General features: G+C 35.1%; 1 protein-coding gene across 1 annotated transcript in view; it reads left to right on the forward strand.

Annotated features, from left to right (window-relative positions):
• The window catches only part of LOC145663056 (androglobin-like), a 201,498-nt gene that overhangs the window by 25,514 nt on the left and 150,186 nt on the right, over positions 1-25,798 (forward strand). Inside the window, exons 4-6 of the mRNA XM_081729218.1 lie at positions 4,816-5,034; positions 9,734-9,954; positions 20,728-20,941. Of these exons, the coding sequence (XP_081585344.1) occupies positions 4,816-5,034; positions 9,734-9,954; positions 20,728-20,941 (654 nt within the window). The remainder of the gene's footprint in view (positions 1-4,815; positions 5,035-9,733; positions 9,955-20,727; positions 20,942-25,798) is intronic.

The raw sequence follows: 25,798 nt of genomic DNA on the forward strand, positions 1-25,798 counted from the left end.
CCATAGGGAGCATATTATGCATTAGACTTGATAAATTAGTTACTATAAATCTACCATTCAGAAAATTATGTTGATTAATATCAATCTTCGAGTGTACCAAATTAGATATACCTAGGTATATATTTATATATTATTTTTTCAAAAATTTTAGCTATAACATTCATTACAGCAATCGGTCTGAAATCAGTGATCCTATCTCCACTTGTTTTTGGAATTGACGTACAGCAATAATTTTCCAAATATCAGGATAAGTATTAACATTAAGGCTCCAATTAAATAAAGAATTTAAAACAGGAGCAATGATCTAAGCTATTCCTTTGATTATAAAAGCAAGAATGCCATCAATGACACAAGCAGATTTAACCTTTAAAAATTTAGTAGCATCTAACACATGTTCGATAATAATTACAGGTGGTTTCCCAGCTGAAAGATAATTAGAAGATCTTAGTACTTCTACATCATTATCAGGGAACTTTTGAAAAACTGAAGCAAAATATTCAGCAACAGGAGCAGCCAAAGAATTTACGATCAGTTATTAAAACATTATCTTTTATAACGCCAGATATTATATTAAGTCCATTTATATAATTCCAGAATTTATCAGGAGTATTATCTAAATAATTTTCAATTTTTTGATAATAAATTCACTTATATTCATTTAGTTTAGCCTCATAGGCTTTTTAACAATTAGAGAATGTAGTACAATTGCATTTAAAAAATATTTTTATATTTCTTATGGGCTGAATTCTTTGCCCTTAACATAAGAAGGTCTTTTGAAGATCATATTTAAATTTTTTGACCTTACCATAGGAATATTATTTTTATAGACAGCACTATGACCTCCTGGATTTTTTAAGCTACTAAATTTACATCACCTCCTAGCAAAATATTAGGCCAGTCTGCTTCAGCAACCTGACAATAAAGAACTAAGTAATCTTTTCAAATTAAAATCGGTCGTAACTTCACATAATTTCAAAGCGTTTTGAAGAAAAACTTTAATTTCAAGAGATTATGATATAACTGAGGTTTAACCGTATTTCCATAATGTTTGCTGGATAATACTAACATTAGATATAACTAGATCTAAATCTGAGGTTGAAAAATGAACACATAATTTCATATTATGCAAAAAAACAAAAAAAAAAAAAAAAAAAAAAAGTCGAAAGAATTTGGAATTTAATTTTAGAATAATAATGTATACCAGAAAGTATATCGTTGTTAATCCAGTTTACTTTGGAAAGATTGAAATCACCAATAATTAAAACATCGTAATTTAAAATATTTATTTTACTCGAGATATAATAATTAAGATAATTTTCAAACTCTTGGAAAAGAGAACCAGGGTGAAAATACACACGTGAAATCAAAAGATTATTAGTTGATTTACATCTTAATTTAGTCCAAACACATTCATTTATTATTTCTAAATCAGTTCTGCGATAAACAGGAAAATGTTTTCTAATCGCTGACGAAGAGCCACCACCTCTAGTACATGTATAGTCGCTATATTTTATATCAGCTCTAAGACATATATAGTATGAGAAAAATAATTGTAATCATTGTGTGTGTCCGATAATCAGGTTTCAATAATTGCAATAGTATCATAATTACAGATACAGAAAAAAAAAATCAGTATTTTAGTTCGAATACCACGCACATTCTGATACCAAACATTGAGACTAGTCACTTGAAGAACGAAGATCACTGTTATGCGTAGATTCATCATGGTGACGTAATTTGCCATAAAAAGGGCCAATAAGAGTTCCACTTGGCTACATCAATAGATCGTTTAAATAGAAAACTCTCATTCATTCACCTAACATGAAATGAGGAATGAGAATCATATTTAGTTTTTAATTCAGTACATACTACATTCGTAACATTTTGCTTTCTAATAATTTCTTCAACTACATCTATTATGACAGATAAACTAAACCTGGTTGCAAACAAAGCTTTCTTTCAAATTCTAGATACCAATTCCGAGTTGCTTGTACTGCATCCAACAAAAACTTTTCTTTGTTCTTTTTTTAGAACTCGAACTATGAGATCGTTTCATTTTGCGATTTGAAATTTGTTTCTTGTTTCTAGAAACAACGTGAGACCAAACTTTAGAATCTTGGTCCGAAACAATTTCATTGATAGACTTACTATTCACACTTAAACTCGGATATTGATAATGATTATTTATATCAGGTGCAATTACATCAATTTCAGGTACAGAGTTCAAACTTGCACTTCTTTGATTGTGTTCTTTAGCTAAGAATTGTCTAAGGAATATATTTTCACTCTTTAGAGCAGCGATTTCAGTTCTAAATTGTGAAGTTCTTGTAAAAGCACACAGCTTATTCTATTGAAACCTTCATCAGTCAAATTAGACAAATATTCAGAGTCAATGGATACTTGTTTACAATTAATATTCCTTTGAGTATCTTTCTTTTCTTCACTTCCTCAGTTTGCAAATACATTACCAGAGTTTAAGCCACTAGAGGCTATCAGTGTTTGGTATTCTCTAATATTTGATTTTAAACAAAAATTACACTTATATTCATTTACTTGTAAGATGTTCACATCATTGCTATGTTGTTCCAAGCATGTTAAATCGATCTTATTTGAGCATAAAGTACATTTCACAGTTTTTTGTCTGCCATAAATAGGTTGTTTGCATTTTGAACAATTATCAGATGCAGCTGCCATTAATATTTGGACTCAAGAGGAACGGAAATGGACAATAGCAGAAGCTTTATAACGAGTAACTACATAATTGATACCTTTGCCAAACATTGTTAAGGTCATCAAATCTAGGAGGCTCAGGTGGGCAGGTCATGTAGGCAGTATGGAATCTGTCATAGAAAAAAAAAAGAAAAAGAAAACGTTTGGCACATTTGGGGGAAGGAATGGCTACTTACGTTAGAAATTTGGCCAGATTATATAAGGAAACCTTTAGGAATGGAGCAACCACGGGGTCAAAGTCCGAAAGCGATAATAATAATAATAATAATAATAATAATAATAATAATAATAATAATAATAATAATAATAATAATAATAATAATAATAATAATAATAATAATAATGGAATATAGTTTATTTATTAATAAGTTATTATCAGGGCCCGGATCTTGTTGAAAAGTCAACTTTTTACTATTACGCATAGGACAAGACAAGTTGAAATATAAACGTTGTTCATCAACTCTAGGTTCTAAAAATATATCTTTTTAGGGTCAACATTTGGTCACCTTTTGACGTTTTGAAGTTTCAGGTCATTTTTTAAATATTTTTAGGCAACTTTTAGGTCACTTATGGTCTTTTTATTCTTTTTCTTCTACACAAAGAAATCTTAAAATGGACACTTTTACGGATTTGAAAAACACGAAGTCAAATGATCTCTTTTCCCGCTTCCTGACTTTTGGGGTGGAAAAACTGCCTACTGAAGCTAATGAACACTAAACTGTAGCTGGTTGACGAGGGGTGGGAGTTGGTAGGTGGTCAAATAGATGTTTTCGGGTTGTTAACCACAAAGGATATGATCAGGTGAATAGCTAAAAATAAATTAGAAGGCGTTCAAAAATTTTAAACCTCTTATCTATTATTCTCGTGTATACAGTCTACACTTGCGAACTTTTATTCTTTAAGTGTACTTCCTAGTTTCAACTCGGGAGTGAATTGATACTTTCAGTACGTACAATACCGTACAATGGACTGATAATTGAACACATTTGATCAATGGGCTGCAACTAACTGAAACAACACTTTTGAAAATGACTGAGAAATGATAGTTGAGCTGAGCGAGCGAAGCTCTTATACTTGGGTTAGCCGTTTGGTTGTCCGCGAACTCCTCCTAGACCGTTTGGCCGATCTCAACCAAACTTAGCACGCTGATAGAGTATGTCGTGCTGAGTGACAACATAGGTCGAAATCAAAAATCCGATGTATCATCGAGGAATAATGACCGAAAAACGCTTCCTCCTAGACCGTTTGGCCGATCTAAACCAAACTTAGCACGCTGATAGAGTATGTCGTGCTGAGTGAGAACATAGGTCGAAATAAAAAATCCGATGTACCATCGAGGAATAATCACCGAAAAAACAATTTTAATCACAATTTAAAAACAAATTAACAATTTTTAAAACTTTTTTTAGCCGGATCAAAAGGTCAAGACGAAGAATTGTGCGATTGTTATGAAAAATACTGATTGTTTTAAAAAGTCACAATAAACTGATTACGTTGCTTAAGCTCGCTCAGCTCATTTCATTGCAATCGAGTATATCCATTGCATTCCTAGTTAAAATCCAATAGATATTCAAAAAAAAGTCTATGTTTAACGAAGTAAACGTTTTAAAATACGCAAGTTTTAAGGTCAATTTTTGTGAATTTTAGGGTCATTTTACAGAAATTTTATAGGTCACTTTGTAGAAAAGTTAAGGTCAACAAGATCCAGGCCCTGGTTATTATATTGGCGAAAACTGATCGAAAACACTCAATATATCGCTACGTATTTGCAATACAGTAATTACTAGATAGAACTAGAATTTGTGATTAACTATATTAATCATACGCCAGATAATGATAAGTACTGAGACTTGGTTTGATATGGATTCTCTGATGAAAACGCTGTTGCTACTCTTCTTTTGAAATAGTTGCGCACCTTTAAGATGTATATGTACTAATATGGTAAAATAATAAGACAACATTGTCCTGTTCTATTATTAGGTACACGGAATGTGACTGTACTTATTGCATATTATACACTGTATATTTATAATTTATGTTTGAAACTGTTTTAATATTTTTTTTCTTTTTTTTAATGCTTTACAGATAATGAGAAGAATAATTAGTGTGATAACAAGTATGTACCATCTAAGTAATACAGAACCCTTACCAATAGAAGGCGAAGGCCCTAATTATGTCCCAAATGGAGGACCTGTCTGGCGCCCGTGGCATCACGTATATGCCATGTGCAAAGCAGGGAAAGGTCAACCACACAAGCCTATGATAAACCCTTTTGGGAAATACGTAGTGCGACTGTGGCACATGGTATGTATTTACACGTTTTTTCACATTTCGAAGAATAACATTTTCTGTTATACGAAGGACTGCTAAAAAGTTCCTGGTTTTGCCAAAAAAAATACATGTCAGAGGATCGAGATTACATATTTCTTCAACGTATTCCCCATTGAGATCAACGCACTTTTGACGGTGTTGTTGAAGCTTTTCTAGCGCATATAAAAATGTCCTTCCAGCTAGCTCTCGGCAGCCTGTATGGCGTCAGAAATGTCCTCAAAACGATGACCCTTCAGGTTGGTTTTCAGGTTGGAAAATAGAAAATAGTCAGAAGAGGCCAGGTTTGGGGAGTAAGGTGGGTGGTGAACCAATTGGAATTTCAGGGTGGCTAATTTAACAGTAATAATGTTGGACTTGTGTACGCGTGAATTAATGTGCAACATCATGATCCCATTTGTGATTTTCCACGGCGTTTCCTCATATTTGGCTCTTTCAGCTGGTCTAGATTAACACAATACTCTCCAGTGATAAAGGCACATTCGGTAAGTTGTCCACCATTATAGGCCATCTTTGTTTCATAAAGTGGATATCAGGACTTTTTTGGGTGGATTTTTGGGTGCGGAACTCTTTGAGGCGGGGGAACCACTATGGCACCATTCCTTTGACTATTCCTTGTTTCGGGATTATAAATATGGAGCCAGGTTTCATCTACTGACACTAGTCTAGCCAAAAAGTGATTTATCTGTTCAAAATGGGTCTAGGTGGCTTTGGACGCTTCGACACGTTCCTTCATTTGATCTGTACCCAAAAGTTTCGGCACTCATTTCGCTGAAAGCTTGCGTATTTTTAGGACTGTGGTAATAATATAATCAATGGAGATGTCTAGTGTCTGGGCAATCTATTTGGCAGATATTCGACGGTCTTCAACGATCAGCGCACTGACAGCATCGCATGTTTGCTAATCTGTTGAGGATGACGGGCGTCCGCTGCAGGGCTCATTTTCCACCGTGAAATGGCCAGTCTTGAAACGTGATATCCAGAAACGTGACATTTCTCCCTCGTGTTTGGCACATCTCTATATGAATTTCCTTTGCAGACCTTTCCTGGAGCCATAGGAACTTCATAACGGTCCTCAGCTCCGACGACATGAAACTTTTTCGTGCCTCTTGCATTTCACATTCTACCTGCAATGACAGATGTTGTACAATTAGGATACCCATTGATTTTAACACAGTTACATATCAAGATAGGAGGCCTTCATATGGCAACAATTATATTTGTTTACTTCAATTTAAAGGGAACAAAAGCAGGAACTTTTCAACCCCCTCCCCCCTCGTAGCTGTTCTGTACATAATTTTAAGTTACAATAGAAACCTGAATGTTCAACCTTGTTATATATGTTTCTGTTACCTTATCCAGAGAAATCCTTTGCGAGGGTACAAATATATTAACCATTTAGGGACAACTGTCAGTCTTTCTTCAGAGATACAAGAAAATGAATTCCCTAAAAGCCATTCAAAGGTATGATTGGATATTGACTGACCTATTTACAAATTAAACGTTAAATTGAGGCTTATAAACCACACATGTTCTTTCCGCCCAGATGTCGTATTTGTGTACCACATCTATCTTAAACGGAACGATCGTTTGCATGTCTAAATGCCACACCCGTCACGAAGGGATTAAGAAGTATTGTGTAATTGACATATTATTGTGTATCTTGTATATTTATGATTTGATATATAAAAATAACTGTTTGTCTTCTTTTAATATTATTTAAAGTTATCTGCCTTGCAAAGAAAACTACAGCAAGAGATTATTTCTAGGGATTCTAAGTAATTCTGCTGTGAGTGAAGAGAAGTTGCTTTAAGTATTTCGTGGTGAAAACTTCGGATCTAATGGTTTGAGGGCTAGGGATGCCGGATAGCTCTGAAAGATATCGTGTGAAGTTGCAAAAGGGACATACTAGAGGCAAGAGAAGAAAAATCACAAGCTGCAACCGTGAGAAGGAGTCATACTTTAAGAATAAGATTTGAACGGAAGCTTTATTATTTCTCCTTTTCAAAAGGAAATAGGGTTGCTAATAATGGCCAGCAATGAAGGCAACTAAGCAGGTAGATTTTCTAAGAGTTGATTTTGGTTTCTTAAAACTTGTAAGTCAGTGAGAGAAAGGACGGCAGAAGTCGGAATGAAACTTTCCTGTAATCAAGAGATTCTGTAATCAACAGAGATACTATCGTAACGTTTCTTTTTAGGTGAACTCCCAGCAACTAAAGAATCAAGTCTATTGTGGCAATTGACAGGGTTATGCGGTGCGAACTACTGCTGGTTAAATACACATCCACTGGCCCAGAGGTGCGGTCATTACCTGTAATACATATCCATTCTTGACGTCTGTGCCAGAGAATTGAAAAAAAAGTATATACTCTAAAGAGCGCTATGTGATATGGGTAATGTACGTTGCGTGATGGCGATTCTGTACTGTACTTTGAACTCATTTCTAAACATGCTTCAATAACGTTTTCGCACCCTCTCCCATAACCCTGCTATACGGGGTCTGCATGAATCTAAGTTAATAGCATTTACTCGGTCCATTGGAACTTCATCTCCTTGAAACTTTGGTAGAACAACATTCTTCTCTTCTCATTAAAACGCATACCTTCATATTATTTATTCAAAATAGCCTAACTAGTTTTCTTAACCCACAAATCTTTTGCAGGTTTTCAAAAGGAAAGTTAAAAGTAAGGAGTTATACAGGATACATAGTATCTAAATAAATATCATCTATCAATAGTAGTGGCTTTCAATTAGTGTCATTTTTTTTAGATCAAAAGATCCAATATATATCAATCAAAAAAATTCTTGTGCGCCTTATATCTGGAGAACTACATATAGTGTAGCCGAACCCAAACAACTATCAGTTAACTCAGTATGATTTCCTTATATCTTAGAAAATACGAAAACTCGATTTAGTTTCCGTTCAAAAATTTTGTGGCCTCTGATTCAGAAACTAGTTATTGGCCAAGATTGCAATTTTTTGATCCATTCTCCTTCTTTTCTTTCTTCCTTTTTCTTTTTCTTCCCCCCCCCCCTAAAATTCTTGTTATTTCAGATATAAGTGACTTACTAAATATAATACATAGGTCCTCATAATAGTACTGTATATTTATGTTGGCACACAAATGTTCTTTTACATTTCGCAAACAGAGAACACCAACTGTCATCAATCTGCGCACAAATTAGTCGAGCAGGCAATGAGTTTCGCATAAATAAAAACAAAACAAATATAATGAATTTAGTCAGCAATCTAACGAGTTAAATCATAACTCTCTCCATAATTAATGATAACAAATACAATTTACATAATGAAGACAACTTTTTTTTTTTTTTTTTTTTAAGATGTTTCGATATCTGAAAGCCTGTCGTGGAATAAGTACGTAACAGAACTATCTAAGGAGTTACACAAAAGGGGATATTTGTTCAATACATTCAACAAAATATTATCAACGGTCAAAATATTCGTTGTTAACATATGGAATTATATTTTGGGGAATTGAACTCTAGTGAGAAGTATTTTCATTCTTGAAAAAAAAAAAAAAAAAAAAAAAAAAACTTTAACTCTATGACCTATGGAATCCGAAGATTCAATGCCGCGTTTACAAAAGCTCTCCACTGATTTCTATCCTTAGCCAACTGGATTCAGATTCTACTTTGTATTCTTATTTCTGAGAGAAATATCTTAATGCAGTATGTATTGTCCTTCCATCTGAACCTAGGTCTTTCTAATGGTAGTTTTCCGATTGGACTTCCAGTGAAAGGGCTCCTACCTTCTATTCTGGCCACATGACCTGCCCACCTGAACCTCCTAGAGCTGAAAAAATGTTGAGGATAATATCTTCCATGCTTTCTACCAGCCCAACGGAATTTTGTTTCAAATATGAACATATTACCCTGCTATCTTCGTATATTTTGGAAATAATTTCATATCTGCATTCACACAACGCCATCTTTGAAAGTAATGTGGACATTCACTCGTACAATGCCAGAATTTCCAATTTACACTTACCAAAATTTCGGCTAACAAAATCCTATCACACAGTTCTATTAGAGGGGAAAAACTATATAACAAACTACCATATCAGCATAAGAAATCAAATATTAAACAAAACATCAAGAAATTGTTGTAAAAGCACATAGTTTAGAGTGTTGATGAACATTAAAATGAATATTTATAATGTATTATTCAATTAAGTCAGCTACAGTGGCGGATCTAGAAAGTAAAAACTGGGAAGGCCAGTCAGAACCCAGACTATGATAGGTATATCATAAGTTTACAGTTATTCGTGGATCCTGCGAAGTTTTTCAACTTAACTCTCTCCAGATGGATATGATAGTTAGGTTGGCATTGTGGACCTGAAGTATTCTTTTACACACTGCATAATAGAAAAAAACTGTAACTGAAACTACATCTAATGTTTCAAAAATTTTCCGATAAATAATACAAGGCAAAGCTTATTATAAACTTTCAAAAACATACAAATAATAGTTTCAATTATTTTTGTTACTCAGAAAACTCGGGGTGCTAGGTTTCCCCGGCCCCGAGTTAGATCCGCCACTGGTCAGCTAATATAAAATTTTGCTCTATTTTAGAATTACATAGTAAGTACATAGATTTGACAAGTATCATTTGTGAATGAATAACTTCCTTTTCCCTTTTAAACTATATTCACAGGGGTGTTGGAGAAAGATTTACATCGATGATTTTATTCCATTAGATAAGTATGATTATTGTTTACTTCCTCTAACTGAAAACAAAAAGGATATTTGGCCTCTTATTCTTACAAAAGCGTTATTGAAAGTTGCAGCACTTACCTGGACGTCAACGAATGAACTAGTGGATTATAGTGTTAGTACGTGTTTAACTGGTTGGATATTTGAGGAATTTGATACTAGGTAAGGAAAACACAAGCAGAGCTAGTTTTTGAATCACTTGATATATACATAAAGCTGACTTTTGAAACAAATACGGATGAAAAGGTCTGTCTCACGATTTTACTACTTATCCAAATAGTATAGTCCCTTCCTTTCAATGGAGTATAGATCTTTAAAGCAAAGAAACAAATATATGGAAGCATGAAATTGCCCTAAGGTTTTAAATTTAATGCCGAAATTATTTTAGAAACTCATGTCGTGTTTGTACTCACAAATTTGAAACAATATTATGCTTCAGATTCTATTTAGAAAATGCTAAAACGATAGCAGAATTAGAACATATAGCATATTTGAATAATAATCAACAATGTTTTCTTTATTTATTTGTTATTCATTATAAAATTTTTGATCCAATTATAATAGGTTTTCTGCCACATGAAGATTAAACGTAAGTATAAAGTAATCATATGCAACAAGTAAAGGTGATAATACAAGTAACATAAACACAATGGTTATAGAAGTACTAGAACACGTAATAAAACCTTGCAGTACAAAAACCATAAATTAAAACTAATAAGGCTGGAAGAGATTACAGTTACACACATAATTTAAACAGTACATAGATATTGATTATACATCGAAAATGAAATCTTTGAGTTTTACGTCCCACGGCTATGCCGGTTAGGCTAAAGGAGACGGTGATAATGAGAAATGAATGAAATGGTGGAATGAAGAAAGTGGGAGGAAACGGGAGAACCCCGAGAAAACCCACGCACACGGTGTTTGTCCACCACAAAGTTCACTTGGTGGGGGCTGGGATCGAACCCGGGACCCCAAGCACCAGAGGTGAACGCTCTACCACTGAGCCACCGCGGCCCCGATGATTATACATCGAGTCAGTTGGTAGTGAGGGGCCGTGATGGCTCAGTGGTAGATCTTTGGTGCATGGGGTCCTTGGTTCAATCCTAGCTCGCGCCAAGTGAACTTTGTGGTGGACAAACACCGTTTGCTTGGGTTTTCTCGGGGTTCTCCCACGTCTCCTTTAGTCTAGCCGGCGTAACCGTAGGACGTAGAACTTAGACATTTACTTTTATTTTCATTTCAGTTGGCAGTGAGAAACGATATGTTTGTTTCTTTCATTATTTGATTAGATTGTTGATAATACATTTTTATTTCTTTAATATACACCTCAATAAAGAGTCAAAATCAACAATTTTACGTTTTCTATGAATTTGTTGTATTCAGTGCATAGCGTACCCAATAATAAGTTTTGATAAGCCTAAGTTATTAATTTTTGAATTTAAAAAGATAATCTTACACTTAATATTTCTTCTATGTTAAAAGCAGTCATTTCTAAAACAAAATTTGTTTTCATGTTATTAATAACAGTTCTATATGAATATGTATAGTCTGTAATGCTTCTCCTTTCCCTCAAAGTTTCAAAACAAAATCAGGATTATTTTGTAAGTTTAATGTCCCACATTATTAACCAAGTTTAAGGGAGACAGTGACAAGGTGGTTGATAGTGTTGAAACAAAGAAAGTAAGAGCAAACGGGTGAACCCGAGAATTTGCACGACATGTTGTTTGCTGATCATAAAGCCCACTTAACGGAACTTGCGATCGGACCTGGAATCCCACGCACTAGACATGAGCGCTCTATCACTGAGCCACCGCGGCCCGCATCAAGTAAATATTTTATATTTATATACGGATCTCCTGTGCCTTTTATAATCATCATCATCATCATAAGCATAACTGGCAAGTCACTTGCCGCAACTCAGCAACTGCCATGCACCACGGTCTCCAGATAACCTTTTTTGTTTTTTTGTTTTCACGTACGATTTTTCTGTTTTAATATCGTCGATCAGCTGCAGCCTTCTTCACCTCTTCCCTTTCTTCCGCGTCACCACACCCTTCATCATGTCCTTTACACTACAGTTCCTTCTCAGCCAACGTTCCAACAAGTTTCTCTTCTTTTTTCCATTGCATTTAAAATCGTCCTTTTCTCCCATTATTTCCAATAACTTTTCATTTATTTTTCGTTCTACATAGTAATTCTCTCCATTTTTCTCCACACCGTACATTTCAAAGGCTTTTAATTTTTTTCATTGCATCACGTTTGCATAATATCCATGTTTCTGCCTCATATCTACAATACTTGACACGAAGCATTTTATGAGTGTTTTTCTCAACTATTTATTCAAGCAGGGGTGCCCATCCCCCCCCCCAAAGCTGATGGCGCACTCCCCCCCAAAACTAATAATCTCTTCCCTCCTCAAAACTCAAGTCCTCTAAAAACAATTGCTCAGTGTAGCAGTAGTTTTTATAGTACTAGTAATTGTTATTTTTGTTGTTTTTATTTCCTGTAGTAGTATTATAGAACGCTTGTAATAGTAGTAGGGGCAGTAGTAATTATAAAAATGGCATTACTTTTATAAGTAGTCTTGGTAGTGTACAATACTAAATATGTTCTATAACGATATTGAAGGGTATAAAAACTTCTACACACTGTGTATGGCACAGGTATTCTATTTTTACAATTAGTAGTATTATTTTTTTCTCTACAAAATATTGATATAAATCCCTTGTACATGGAAAGTAAGACGCAAGTTACAAGTTATTGAATTTGATATCAAAAGAAAAATGTTATCTTCAAAATTAGCCTACAAAAAAAAGTGATATCCAACAAAAAACATTCCTGTAAAAGAGCCAAAAGCGAGTGGCCTTAAAAAGAATTGAAATCACAAAAATAGGCGCCAAGTTCTGGTGGACAACAGTTACAAACACTCACTGGCTCACTTCAAATTTAGATTTGAAACTTGGCTGTTGTCTGTATGGTTACCACTAGCTCACAATTATGTCAAACTACTTTATAATTTTCAACAGACAACATAGGCAAGTTTCAAATCTAAATTTGAAAGTGATTCCTTGAGGGTTTGTAACTGTTGTTCACCAGAACTTGGCGCCATCCTTTCATATAGCAACTTGCGCCGTACTTCATTCATAGAGTTTCTAAGCAGGGGGTAGGGGGATTCATTCTCGAGATTAAAAAAAAAATCGCATCGTGTTCCAATGTTATTCTGACGACAGCAAAATTACTTATTCGACATTAGAGTAAAATTCTTCCCCAATTTTTTTATTCCCCCCATTTTTTTCTCGATGGCACAACTTGCGCCATTCATCCCTCCTGTGGGCGGCCCTTCTCTCTTAAAACGAACCAACCTTTCCTTTCATACGGCTACTTGCGCGGTACTTCATTCATCGAGTATCGAAGCAGGGAGTATGGGGGTTCACCCCGGAAAATTTTTGAAAATTAGCTTCTCAAAATCGTGTTTTAATGCTATTCCGACAGTAAAATTGCTAGTTCGAATGTAGAGTAAAATCCCCCCAAATTTTTTCTCAATGGCGCAGCTTGCGCCATACATACCCCCTGTGGGCGGCCCTGTATTCAAGGATCCACAAAATACACTTTTCATCCTCGTAAATACTTCTTTCGCCATATCTGTCCTTGCTTTTATTTCACATTCGCATTTCTAACATCACTAATAAAACCACCCAGTCACCTGTTCTATTTTCTCCCCTTCTACTTCTATATTTGACGTAGTCTGCTTCGTTCCGATCACCATGGGCTTTTATCTTTCTAACATTTGTTTTCATCCCATATATTCTTCACAACCTTTCCCCAAGTTTCTAACATCTTATTAATTTTTTTTCAGACACTGCAACAAGTTATCAATCATCTGCAAACCGTATACACCTAATGATTTTACTCACTACTGAAATATCGTCTTCGTTATGTAGGCTGTCCTTTACTATGTAGAAGAACTCCATTCCAATTACTGTGTGTTTCAGATGTAAAGCATCACGGGCAGTGGCCAATGGTGCACGATATTCCGCGCGGTGTTGCCGGATTTCGGACTCCCCTTTCCTTTCTCGCTCTTCCTCCAGTTGAGATTATGACACATACATTGGCAACATTATTCACAATGTAAATGTACTATTCCAACAAACTCAAGAATTTTGACTGTGCATCCTAGAAGTATATATAGCAACTAAATTACTTACATGTTAACTTTTCCAGTGGAAATGCTAAACACTTATCTTCAACACTACTTTCACTATCATCTATGTCAGTTAATATTTCGTCATTGTCTGAATCTGAGTCTTGTAAATTTATTGTTATGGATTCCAAAAACTGTAAACACAAAAAATAATTCTTCGAGCTGACTTCGTAGCACTTGAAAGAAAAAGAAGAAAAAAGGAAGACAGAAAATAAAACTTCTGCTGTACTCGGTTTGCTTAAAGACATTGTCAACTATAATTTTGGAGAACAAACGAACTACCACGAAAGAAAGCGAGACATTGATGAACTCTCTTTATGCTAGAAGAGAAGTTAGTTCCTACACAACTAGCCCCTTTGTTTCCTTATCTGTTTTCATAACAAGTAGCACGCTTGGGCTTGGTGTAGGTACCACGAAAGTAATCCATCTGATTCCTAAGCAACTCGATATGCTCGAGTTTGTTTTGGGTTATGATAATTTATGACATCATTCAGACGCCTGATGCTTTTGGTTCCCTTATAGAGGAGAAAAGAGGGTGTTAAAAGTCGCACATAAGGCAGTGGAACGTGAAAAAAAAAAAAAAAAAACAGAAAACATACTGCGTTTCTTGTCTCGAATAAGAAAGAGTCTATCTTGAAGTAAATTTCAAAACAAATTACGAACTTCCCATGCTTTATTCTTACGGTGTTAGGCATATATACAGTATATGAATCAGATTGCAAAGTTATGTAGCACGGGGGAAAAGGGGGCTCTGTCTTTTCAAACTATTTCCAGCTCCAAAATGAGGTTCGTCTGGTATGTTTAATAAACTTATTTAACAGTTAATGCAAATGAAGGACGTTTATAATAAAATATGAAAATTTTCAAAAAAAAAAAAAAAATTCAAACATCATCAATACGGTTTCTATACCTAATTGAAACAACTAAAATTAATCATATGCTTTATATTCTCATTTCCCTAACTGGGTGCACTGTGAACTAACTACTATATTATTGCATAATAATACCTGAGTTGATATTTTTTCGAGTTTTTTTTCCTTTAGTATTTTAACCTGCATAAACACAAAGTCAGATAAACAGACTGCTATAAACAGCATTTGTTTCCTTATGAATAGCTTTTTCATTTATCTCTTACAATCCGGTTTTCAACTTCAGTGCTGTCAAGATCTATCTTTTGATAAGGTAGCATCGTGAAAACATAATATGTGTATAGTATACATGGTGAGTTAAAATGCTTTCATATTCTGAAAGAGGTCATTTGTTCTGTTTTTAATTTGTGGAAAGCTTCCCTCCCCCTGAAAGTAATGTTCCCTAGAACAACCTGCTGATTACACCTCTGACTATCCTCTGATACAAGTTGAGTTCAAGTTCCAAATCGAAGAAAAGTCCATTGGAAATTAGACGTGGGACTCAACGTTCGTTTTACTAATTGTTTTATATGGAAACCTTTAAAAGTGTGAATCATGACAACCAGTTGTCATAAAAAGATGTAGTTTTCACTTATGTGTTCGTAATTCTTTCCTCTACTTCGTAAAGTGAGTAGTTAATGTTGCTAATACAATATTTCTAATAAGCGCCTGTGGTATTGTCAAGATTCGCAGTAGCGCGAGAAGTCAGCGTGCAGAACTACTTGTCGCGAATTGTCAAAACCGCTCAAAGCCAATTGGACGCCGCGTGAAGCCAACTCAAGGTCATGTCGCTTATCATTTGAAACACATAATACATTCTCCTTTGCCATGTCTTCCCCTATTCTAACACTTACTTTCTGGTCCATATTTAAGTTTCTTATAAGTCCATATTTAAGTATCTTTCCATTCCAACGCAACCTTCTTTAAAGTCTCACCAAAAGTTCCCAGTTAACCCGATCAAAAGCCTTTTCTAGATTAATACATACAACATAAACATCCTTCCCTTTTTCTATAAACATTTCACCGATTACCCTTAATAAAACAATTGGATTTCTTGCGTTCTTAGCTCTCCTAAAACTGAACTGTTCCTCATCAACTTTTTTTCATTTGTTCTCGTATACTATCGTCAGTTCAGTATTCGAAGCACAATTTTTGCTGCATGTAATATGATACTAATACTTCTATAGTCTTCACATCTCTCTGGGATTTATTTCTTAGCCAACGGTATAAGGATTGACTCAGGAAATCCTTTTCTATATATATTTCATTGCAGAGTAGAAACAATTCTTTCTGGCTCTTGTCTCCCATATTCGTCATGAATATGATTGGTATAATATCTATCCCGGTTGCCTTTCTATTTCTAATCTCAAATGTAGCTTTATCAAACTCATTCCTAAGAAGATTAAACCCTTTATCATCCTCATGTACTTCATTTTCTACTTCAATATTTATGCCATATGATTTATTCCTACTCTATAATAAAAGTCGTCAAAATATTCTCTCCATCTTCCTAAGACTTCACTTCTCTTGCTGACTACCTTTCCATTCTTATTTTCTACTGTAATCGAAATACTCTATTGTTTTCTACAAAGTTCCATAGATTTCACCTCCTTGTACATTTCCTCATATTTCCCAGTTCTTTCTAAATCTATTTCCTCAGATTTTCTTTTCTAAAACTTTTCCTTTTCTCTGTTAGTTTCCCTTCGTAACTCTTGTTTAACTTACTGTACATCCCTTAGGGGTCGTTCACATATTACGTAACGCGTTAAAGGGGAGAGAGGAGTTTGACCTTGCGTTACGAAGTGTGACAAGGAGGGAGGAGGAGGCTTACACCTTCGTTACGTAACATTATTTTTGCTGTAATTTTTATTTTTATTCTCAGGTTTATATCCAAGCATTTAAACAAATAATTTTATTCAGTATGTTTTCGGAAATTGCGAATATATAGTCTATATAAAATGAATTATGCAGAAGGAATTCGAAGACGCCACTAGACAGTAGCATGACTGGTGACGAACAGTGCGTGTATTACAATATAATAAATCTCCGTTTTGCGGCTATCCCCACATTACATTACGGCACACAAAGCTTTTCTAGAATTAGTTGTCAGTGATCGTAAGCACCTCTTAAAAATACCCTCGCGTTTCCGCTCGTATTGCTATTTTTGAGAATACGATTCAAAACTTTAAATTTGAATCATTACCCATTCTGTTCTTCTAAGGAGTTTTGCATATGAAATAGAAGATACTTTTTCATGAAATAATATTTTCCGCGACGAAATGATTCACGATTTCCAGAGCAAAATAAGATATTAAAAACCGAATTCGTCGGATATTCATCTCATACTGAATTGTTTGCTCTTTGGATTTAAAGTTTTCTGAGAAAATCGAATTTATTCGCTTTCTGACATTGACTTAGGACAACAAAAATTTCGAAAGGGGTAAACTGAGGTCAGTTCTTTAGATCCTGTTCCACTTGCATCTTCTGGTAGTATTTCCTCTTTGCCAATCATCGGTGACCTAAAAGAGTGGGTGCGCTCTCCTTGGGAAAACGACAACATGTAATTTTGAAGAATTAAGACTGGTTAATTAAACAACCTTATAGAATTAAGATTTTATTACGGTACTACCATTTTCTAATACTTTGATTTGTTCGCGAAAAAATACTACAAGTTTCTTCAGAATACAAGCATTTATCGTAATAACCTCCAAAATAAGCAAAATTGGTGAAAAAACAAAAATCAAAAAGCTTTACGTGACAAAAAAGGGAGTTCTACTTCCATTATGAAGTGTGCCAAGGAGGTGGGAGGGGATAAAAATTGGTTAAAAATAGCGTTACGTAATATGTATACAGTCCCTTACCTCTGGTGCGTGGGATCGCCGGTTTTATCTCCGTCCCAGTTAGTTTGGGTGGACAGCTTCGTGTCCATGGATTTTCTCGGGGTAGTTTTTATTCCTCTCACTTTCTGATTTCACTAATTTTTTATCATGATTCACTTGCCTTAATAATCGTCTCCTTTAGCCTAAAAAGCATAATTATGAGACGTTAAACTAAAATATTTGATTTCGTTTTCATTTTTTCCTACACATCGTTCTGCCTTCTTCTACATTAAATGCTCTTCTGTCCGGTTCCTCATTCTCTGCGACATCTGGTCTGTAAACCATGCTTTCTTAGCAATCTTGTGTTCGCAGCATCGAAATTTTAATATATTTCCACCATTTGTTACTACCTGTACATATCCTTTCCTCCTCATTTGAGTACTTTTTCTTCGAAGTTTTGTACGTAAAAATTTCTCACTTTCTCATTTTTCAACTTTTCATTATTCAACTTCGTGTTGTCTTTTTTTTCTTCTGGCTACACTTTTCAGTTGAATATTCACTATGACCAGCACAAGGTTACGATCAGAGAAAATCTCGGCCCTGGAAAGGGTCTTCCTGTTCTTCTAGCAATTTTGATGCCTGTTCTGAATCATAAATAGTCTATTTGATATCTTCGGTCATCTTTTTAACATTTCCATGTATATCTTCTTTTCGTGCTGATTGTATTAATTGTATCCCAGTTATTATTAAATTTTCTTTACAGAAATTGACCAGTCTTTTTCCCCTTTCTTTCCTTTCGTTTAAACCATATTTACCTACGACACTATCTTCTGTCCTTTCACAACTGCATTGAAATCTCCCACTACAATTACATATGCACCTCCTCTTCTCCCTATTTATTATTTATTCTATTTGCTCATATTTTTTTCTATCTTCAGTTGAATGCAAAGTGATCGGTGTGTATGTTTGTATCACTATTAGGTCTATAAGTCTGCAATCTATAAGCTCTACTTTTAATAACCTTCTCTTTTGAGCGCTTACCCAAAATTGTTCCTATACCATTAAGACCGCCCTTTTCATTAATTGAGCAAAACGTTCTATATCGTTCACTTCTCAATTTATCATTACCTTCTTATTTAAATATATAACTTACACTCTCCTACCATGTCTAGATTATTTTGTTTAATTTCTTCATTAAAATTTTCTCGGTTTTTTCATTGTGATTTGATTTTTTTTTTTTTAAAGGATAGGAAAAATATGACCATATTAAACGATATTACGTAGCCATATTCAAGTTCGTTTCGTAGAAGAGCGGTAAATATTACTGATGATTTCCGAATATTACCAAACTCTGAAATTTCGAACTATAAAGCCAGAACCTTATAAGCATAATTTGTTATCTGTTTGATGGGTATTTCATATGTAAGATTACTGTTTAGTATTATACAAAGTAAATTGTGCAAGTGGATTGCATTAGCGTTGCCAGATCTTTCATAGAAAAAAAGAAAGATTTTAGCGATATATGATATTCATATATGGTTTCACAAAGTAAAACGTATCAAAAAATGTAAAACTTATTGGGAAAACGTTAGTTCTCGCAAATCTAGAGTGTATCTACACAATAAATTATTAACATACTTTGAAATAAATTGTAGAACAGTAACTATGTTCATTATATAGTATATTTTCTAAGATAGAAAAGAAACCTTGCTGATTCTGTGAGGTATATTATTTCACAAACTTGAACATTTTTCTGTTCATATGTTAAAACAATATACTGTGAAGTACCACTGAATTTCATGTATTGAAACAAACCTGACCAAAGCAACAAATATATTAAAACGATTGTGTAACAGTTTCGGCAAAATAACACCGCCTTCATCAGACATTATCCTATGAACTTAAGGTAAATAAGCTCTGTAGTATTATTACTAAATAATATACAATATATAAGTTATTTACCGTGATATCTACAAACAACTATGTGCATGTATTCTAATACTAACCAGTTGAGCATACTCCAAGAACATTGCCAGAACGAACTTAAAAAGAAATATTTTTTCTTATTACCTTCTACAAGCTTTATACCAATTGTTCTATGTATTTTTATTATTATACTTATTAAACAATTCTTGTAATATATCTATTCATGTATAAAATCCTTGAGTACTAAATTTTTCCACATGTTTTGTTTAAGAGTTCTGTCAAACCGGTCTACGATATGTTGTTTTACGAAGACACATGCTCAAAATTGAAAAATTCGCAAAATATCATCTCTCTATGACTTACGGTTCACGAGATATGGCTCCTTAAATCTCCCGAAATCCGAAGTTTTTTTGTCCAATATCTAGGGAATAGTGGCCAGTTGGCCAATGGTCACCGGTTACTATATGGTACCAAAATGTTTACCATCATCTTAGGTATTGATCAACACAAATATGATCTCTCTATGACTGACGGTTCCCGAGATATGACTCCATAAATCTCCCGAAATCCGAACATTTTTTGGCCAATATCTCGGGAACAGTAAGAGTGACGAGAAAAATTCCATCAATCCTTTGAAATAGTTTTTGATGCTCTATCGAATAGAGGTCTCAAAATTGAAAAAAAAATTGCAAATAACAGACACACACACAGACATAGAATTCAGTAACGAACTTTTAAAGTTCGTTGAAAATAGCGAATTACCTCAGTAATATTGTGGAGAGTTATTCGATGAAATTTATGTGCACAACTAGTACTTCTTGTCTCTTACTACAAATTGCTGCTGTGGCAAATAAAAGAAAATTCATTTTTCTTTTCTGTTATGTGGTAGTGTCATGGCACAATGATACAAATTGCTGCAGGTGCTACCGCTCGTGTTATCTGTTTTAGTTTTTACAAGTAATTATTTTTCCCTATTAACTTCGTGGAAGTTAACAGTATAATATTATTTTACATTTGTGTAATGTAATATGCTTTTTTTTCGGTAATGCAGGACTTACTTGACATTTTTTTTTCACAGCACTGCATCGGTTGATGATGTATGGTCAGTTTGCTTTTCTAATTTACTGAAACACAAATGGCCTCCCCTCTCTGAGGAGGGAGAAGCAACTAGTCAAGGAACAAAAGACGACAAAAAGAAAGGAGCGAAAGGACCACAAGCAGGTGCTACTATGGAACCTCCAGATAAATCACCGCACGTCTACATTTATGCATATCTTAACGAACTGAAAGAGGTAAGTTATAATTGTATTAGTGTAAGTAAAACTGAACTTTGAATGCAAATGACAATCATTTAATTGCTTTTCTAAAATTTTATTTAACTTTTCTAACCAGAGATGCTTCCAAAGCTGAACCTTGAATCTGGGGACAACTTCTATATTTCCTGAAAAGGTTTGTCGAGCAAGTTCCAAAACAGGTGTCAATTCCTTGCCTGGATAAAGCACATCCTTATATGGGGGGTTTAGTCAGTTTTCTAGTGGTCCCTTTTTTCATCCCGTGTGCAATTTAATGGTACAGTATTGTGGATGGTATCGTTTTGTTCCTTATAAGGTAGGGAATGAGAAAAGTGATAGTGGTCAGGTCAGACCCGCGACTGGGAGGGGATGGGGGAAAATGATGAGTCATCGCTCGCTTAACCCCATATAACTTCGCTCCTAATCATTCGATTTTAATTTTCTTTTTTTTTCTTTCTTTTTTTTAAGAAGTCTAAGTACGTTCTACATATTATGTTATTAGCACCTTTTACGTAAATGTAACCGTTTTGGTTAATTGTTTTTAAAAGGATCCCCCCCAAAAATACCTCATTTGACAAAATAACCATTTTTATATTATTTATTTATGTCAAATAGCTAAATTTATAAAAGGAGCATGAAATAACAATAAATTTTTATTTTCAAAATCGTTCTTATATAAATCGTGAGGAAAAAGAATAGTATACAAAATCTAATATTTCACTCAAAAGAAGCAATTAATATATTTTAAAATTATCATTACACCTATTCCTTCAATTTATTATATTATGTGATCTATATTAATATTAATTCTGTAGATGTTCATACCTACTTTAGAAATATGTTTAAATTGTCCTGGAATAAGTAACCCAGCCATGTTTTCTTATTATATTCATAAGAACTGAAAACAAAACTTGGTTTAGTGGAACTTAAAGACAAAAAAAAAAAAAAAAAAAAAAAAAAAACTCTTCAACAGTCTAGTAATTTTATGTCAATCACTTCCAGAAATCAACCTGAAGCAGTGTATAGGAAAGTATGAATTATCTGCAGTTCCAAGTTCCATGTTCGCAGCTGATGGAACAATGTACTACATGCAAGTTAAAAGTAAACTTATGTACCATTTACAAGACCTTGTATCTAAAAACATAAATTTTGAATCGGACCCTGAAGAAACTACAAATCTGGCTAGTTCAACTCAAAATGAAGGGAAATATATTCAGTTGCAATTGTTGATGGAATCGCAGAGGGTCCACAAACTGAAAGTAGGAAAGGAGACGAGAACAATTTCTGTTTTGACAAATTAGTTCTGCAATTTTTTTCTCAAAATATGGCGAGTTTTATGCGATTCACATTATCTTTGACACATACGTAGGTAATTCTCTTAACCCTTATCCGGGCAATCGGGGCCTCCCAGGCCCAGTAGCTTCATATTTTTCTTCGAATTTCTTAATAACCATAAATATTTCGATGACATAAAATTCTGACTTCTTCTATCTTTAGTCGAAGTTAAAGTTATGAACATATCAAGTTGGTAAGGCTAATAGAGTTGGTAAGGCCCCAGTTGCAGTCTACGTTACAAAAATAGCTTGCCCGGATAAGGGTTAAATATGCAATAAGAGATCGAATACAACAAGGTTGTGTTCCTATGTACAAGATAGGATCCAACATAAACTTTAAAAAAAATCCTTTGAAAAAGATTTCTTTCTCATGATAAAAACAAGGACAGACTAACGGAGGTTTTCAGTATTGCTCTAATGAAAACCAGCTTGGATAAATATAGTGAAAATATTGTAGTATCCTATCGGAATCAGGTTCTTGCTACCAACCGATGTGTTGAAGCTCTAGTAACAACAAAAGAAGAGGCTGATACAAAAATCATATTACATGCACTCTTCGCAAGTTTAAATGGAGCAGAAACTCTAAAGATATTTTCTCCTGATACTGATGTCCTAGTACTAGTGACGAATTTCTACCCTCAACTTCCACAGGATACCTGGTTTGTCGTCTCAGGAGTGAAAATACGTAAGACTTCTGTTCGTATGGTATATCAAGCGTTAAGACACAACTGAGCTGATGCTTTGATTAAATTTTCTCTCAGAGACTGTACCACCGGATCATTTTATGCTAAAACGAAAACAAGTTTCTTTAATACATTTATGGACGCTGATGAGATACTTCTTGACGTTTTGTCATCACTGGGAAAAGATACTTTTAATGAAGAAACACTCCGAGTCCTGCAACCTTTTATATGCTCGGTATACTGAAGAATCTCAAAGATATAACAGCCCTGAAAGAGTTGCAGTGATGATTGCGGTGAAGATAAGGTAGAATCTGCATTTTAAGATATCACCTAATCTAATGTAGAGATTATTAAGATCTAAAATTTCAGACTTTAGAGGCTTCAATAGAAGTGTTCTGTTGGGGATTGAAGCTCTAAAGTTGTAAAATAAGGTATAAAAACAAGAAAGAAACTTTAATCTACTACACAATGGGTTCAATAAGTTCCGGGATTACACCGGAATAAAATTTTAACGACACCAGAAAAAATATTACCACGTTAATTTTTTACATACATCCTTCCTCGCACCACATACTCGCGGTACCTTCGTAGAGGGTCTGAAACACCTTAAGAAAGTCGTTCACTGGAATGTTGTTCAGCACTGACATTACATTCGCTAAAATGGATCCAATACTGTCAAAATGACTCCTTTCAGGGCAGATTTGAATTTAGAAAAGAGCATGAAGTCCGTTGTGTCCAAATTAAGCATTTTCCCCCAAGGATTCTGATCCTTTTTTGGTCAAAATTTTGTACTAAGCTATTTGACACTTCATGATCTATCAAAAAAGGTATCACTCGCCCTATGCTGCCATATGAAAATTTCACGTACACCTCTCCCTCCAAAATGGGGGTAGGAAACCTCGTGTTTAACCCATATTTTAGGCCGTCTGTATTGTACATTGACTCTCAACACTTTTCTTATTTGATGCATAGTTCGCAGGATTTTGGCGTATAACACTCAATTTGAACACTGCGCGCTTTGTATCTGAATGTGGAACCATTTTCAGCGGTTATTTTGAAACAGGCTTGCCCGAAATCAAAACAAATTTTGTACTAAGCTGTTTGGCTTTCCACGATCTATCAAACAAGGTATCACTCAACCTATATTCCCATTTGAAATTTTCAAGTTGATCCCGGGGTCCCATGATGGGGGCCCTGGAGACACCGCAACAATACCATTCTACGTTGAATATGGCTTTTTCCTTTTTCATTTTTTGTTTCACTGTTTTCTACTCAGCCGTTTCTGATTTATAAGTAGGGAAAATTTTATCTGATACAGGACCATTTTTGGAGGCCATCTTGAAAAAGCGGTGCTCCATATCAAAAATTGTTTCCTACAAAAATTGTTCAATTTTCCAAGCTCTTTCGAACGAGGTATCACTCGACCTATGTCCCTATTTTAAAATTTCACGTACAACTCCCTCCCCCAAAATAAGGGGCTTGAGGAACCTCGTGTTTGACTCATTTTTTAGGCTCCTCTGTATTGTATATTGACTCTTAATATTTTTGTTATTTGATGTATAGTTCGCGAGGTATCGGCTTGTAACACTTATTTTGATTTACCCTATATATATATATATATATATATATATATATATATATATATATATATATATATATATATATATATATATATATATATATATATATATATACATATATACAGATGATGATCAGAAAAATGAAAACACCTGAACGAAATTGCAACTTACCATATTAATATGGTGTCGGGCCACCTTTCGCCTTCAGAACAGCCGTGATGCGACGTGGGATGGAGGCATAGAGGTTGTGAATGGTAGCAAGTGGAATTTTACACCATTCCTCGTGCAGGGCATCGACCAGTTCTGTGAGAGAGGATGGGGGTGGAAATCGTCGCCGGAGTCGTGTTTCCAAGACGGACCACAGATGTTCAATTATGTTGAGATCTGGGGATTGGGCGGGCCAGGGGAGGTGTTGAACTTCATCCCGATGTTCCTCAAACCACGCTGCAACAACGCCAGCTGTGTGAATGGGTGCATTATCATCCTGGAAGATGGCGTCATTGTCCGGGAACAACATTCGAACCATAGGATGCAAGTGGTCTTCTAAAATTGCGACATAATCGTTGGCAGTGATTCGTCCGCTAAGTGTGACCACAGGACCCAATGAAAACCATGATATGGTGGCCCACAGCATCACCGAGCCGCCGCCATGTTTCACAGTTGGGTGGAGACACTGCAGATCATAAGCTTCTTTGGACGTTCTCCACACATAAACACGGCCCGTGGTTGGGAATAGGGTGAAGGATGACTCATCCGACCATATCACACGTTTCCAGTCCTCAACGGTCTAAGTTGCATGGTCGCGGCACCATTTGCGGCGTGCGAAAGCGTTATGGTCCCTGATGAGCGGTTTGGTCCGTGCTACACGACCCCGTAAGTTCATGTCATGTAATTCGCGGCGGACTGTGATTGTCGAAACAGTTTGGGGGAGGTGCTGATTGAGTTCCTCCGTCACTTGCTCCGCAGTGGCACGACGGTTCTGCGTGACAATGCGCTTTAATACCCGGCGTGACCTGTCACTCATGATTTTCTTCCGTCCACTGTTCCGCTTCCCCGATGTGGTTTTCCCGTGTGTTGTGTAGGCCGTCATCACCTTCGACACTGTCCCACGCGACACACCTAACACAGTAGCCACTGCCGTCCTTTCGGAGTTATAGGCTGCCAAAAATTTGAAAAAAATGAACTTGAAAGGGCCATATCTCCAAAACTATGGGACCTACCGAGGTCGGGTAAAGACTTCACTTAGGAACTAATATGTGC

The sequence above is a fragment of the Thermobia domestica genome, chromosome 10, assembly GCF_964235325.1.
Source record: "Thermobia domestica chromosome 10, izTheDome1.hap1.1, whole genome shotgun sequence".
Taxonomy (NCBI): Eukaryota; Metazoa; Arthropoda; class Insecta; order Zygentoma; family Lepismatidae; genus Thermobia; species Thermobia domestica.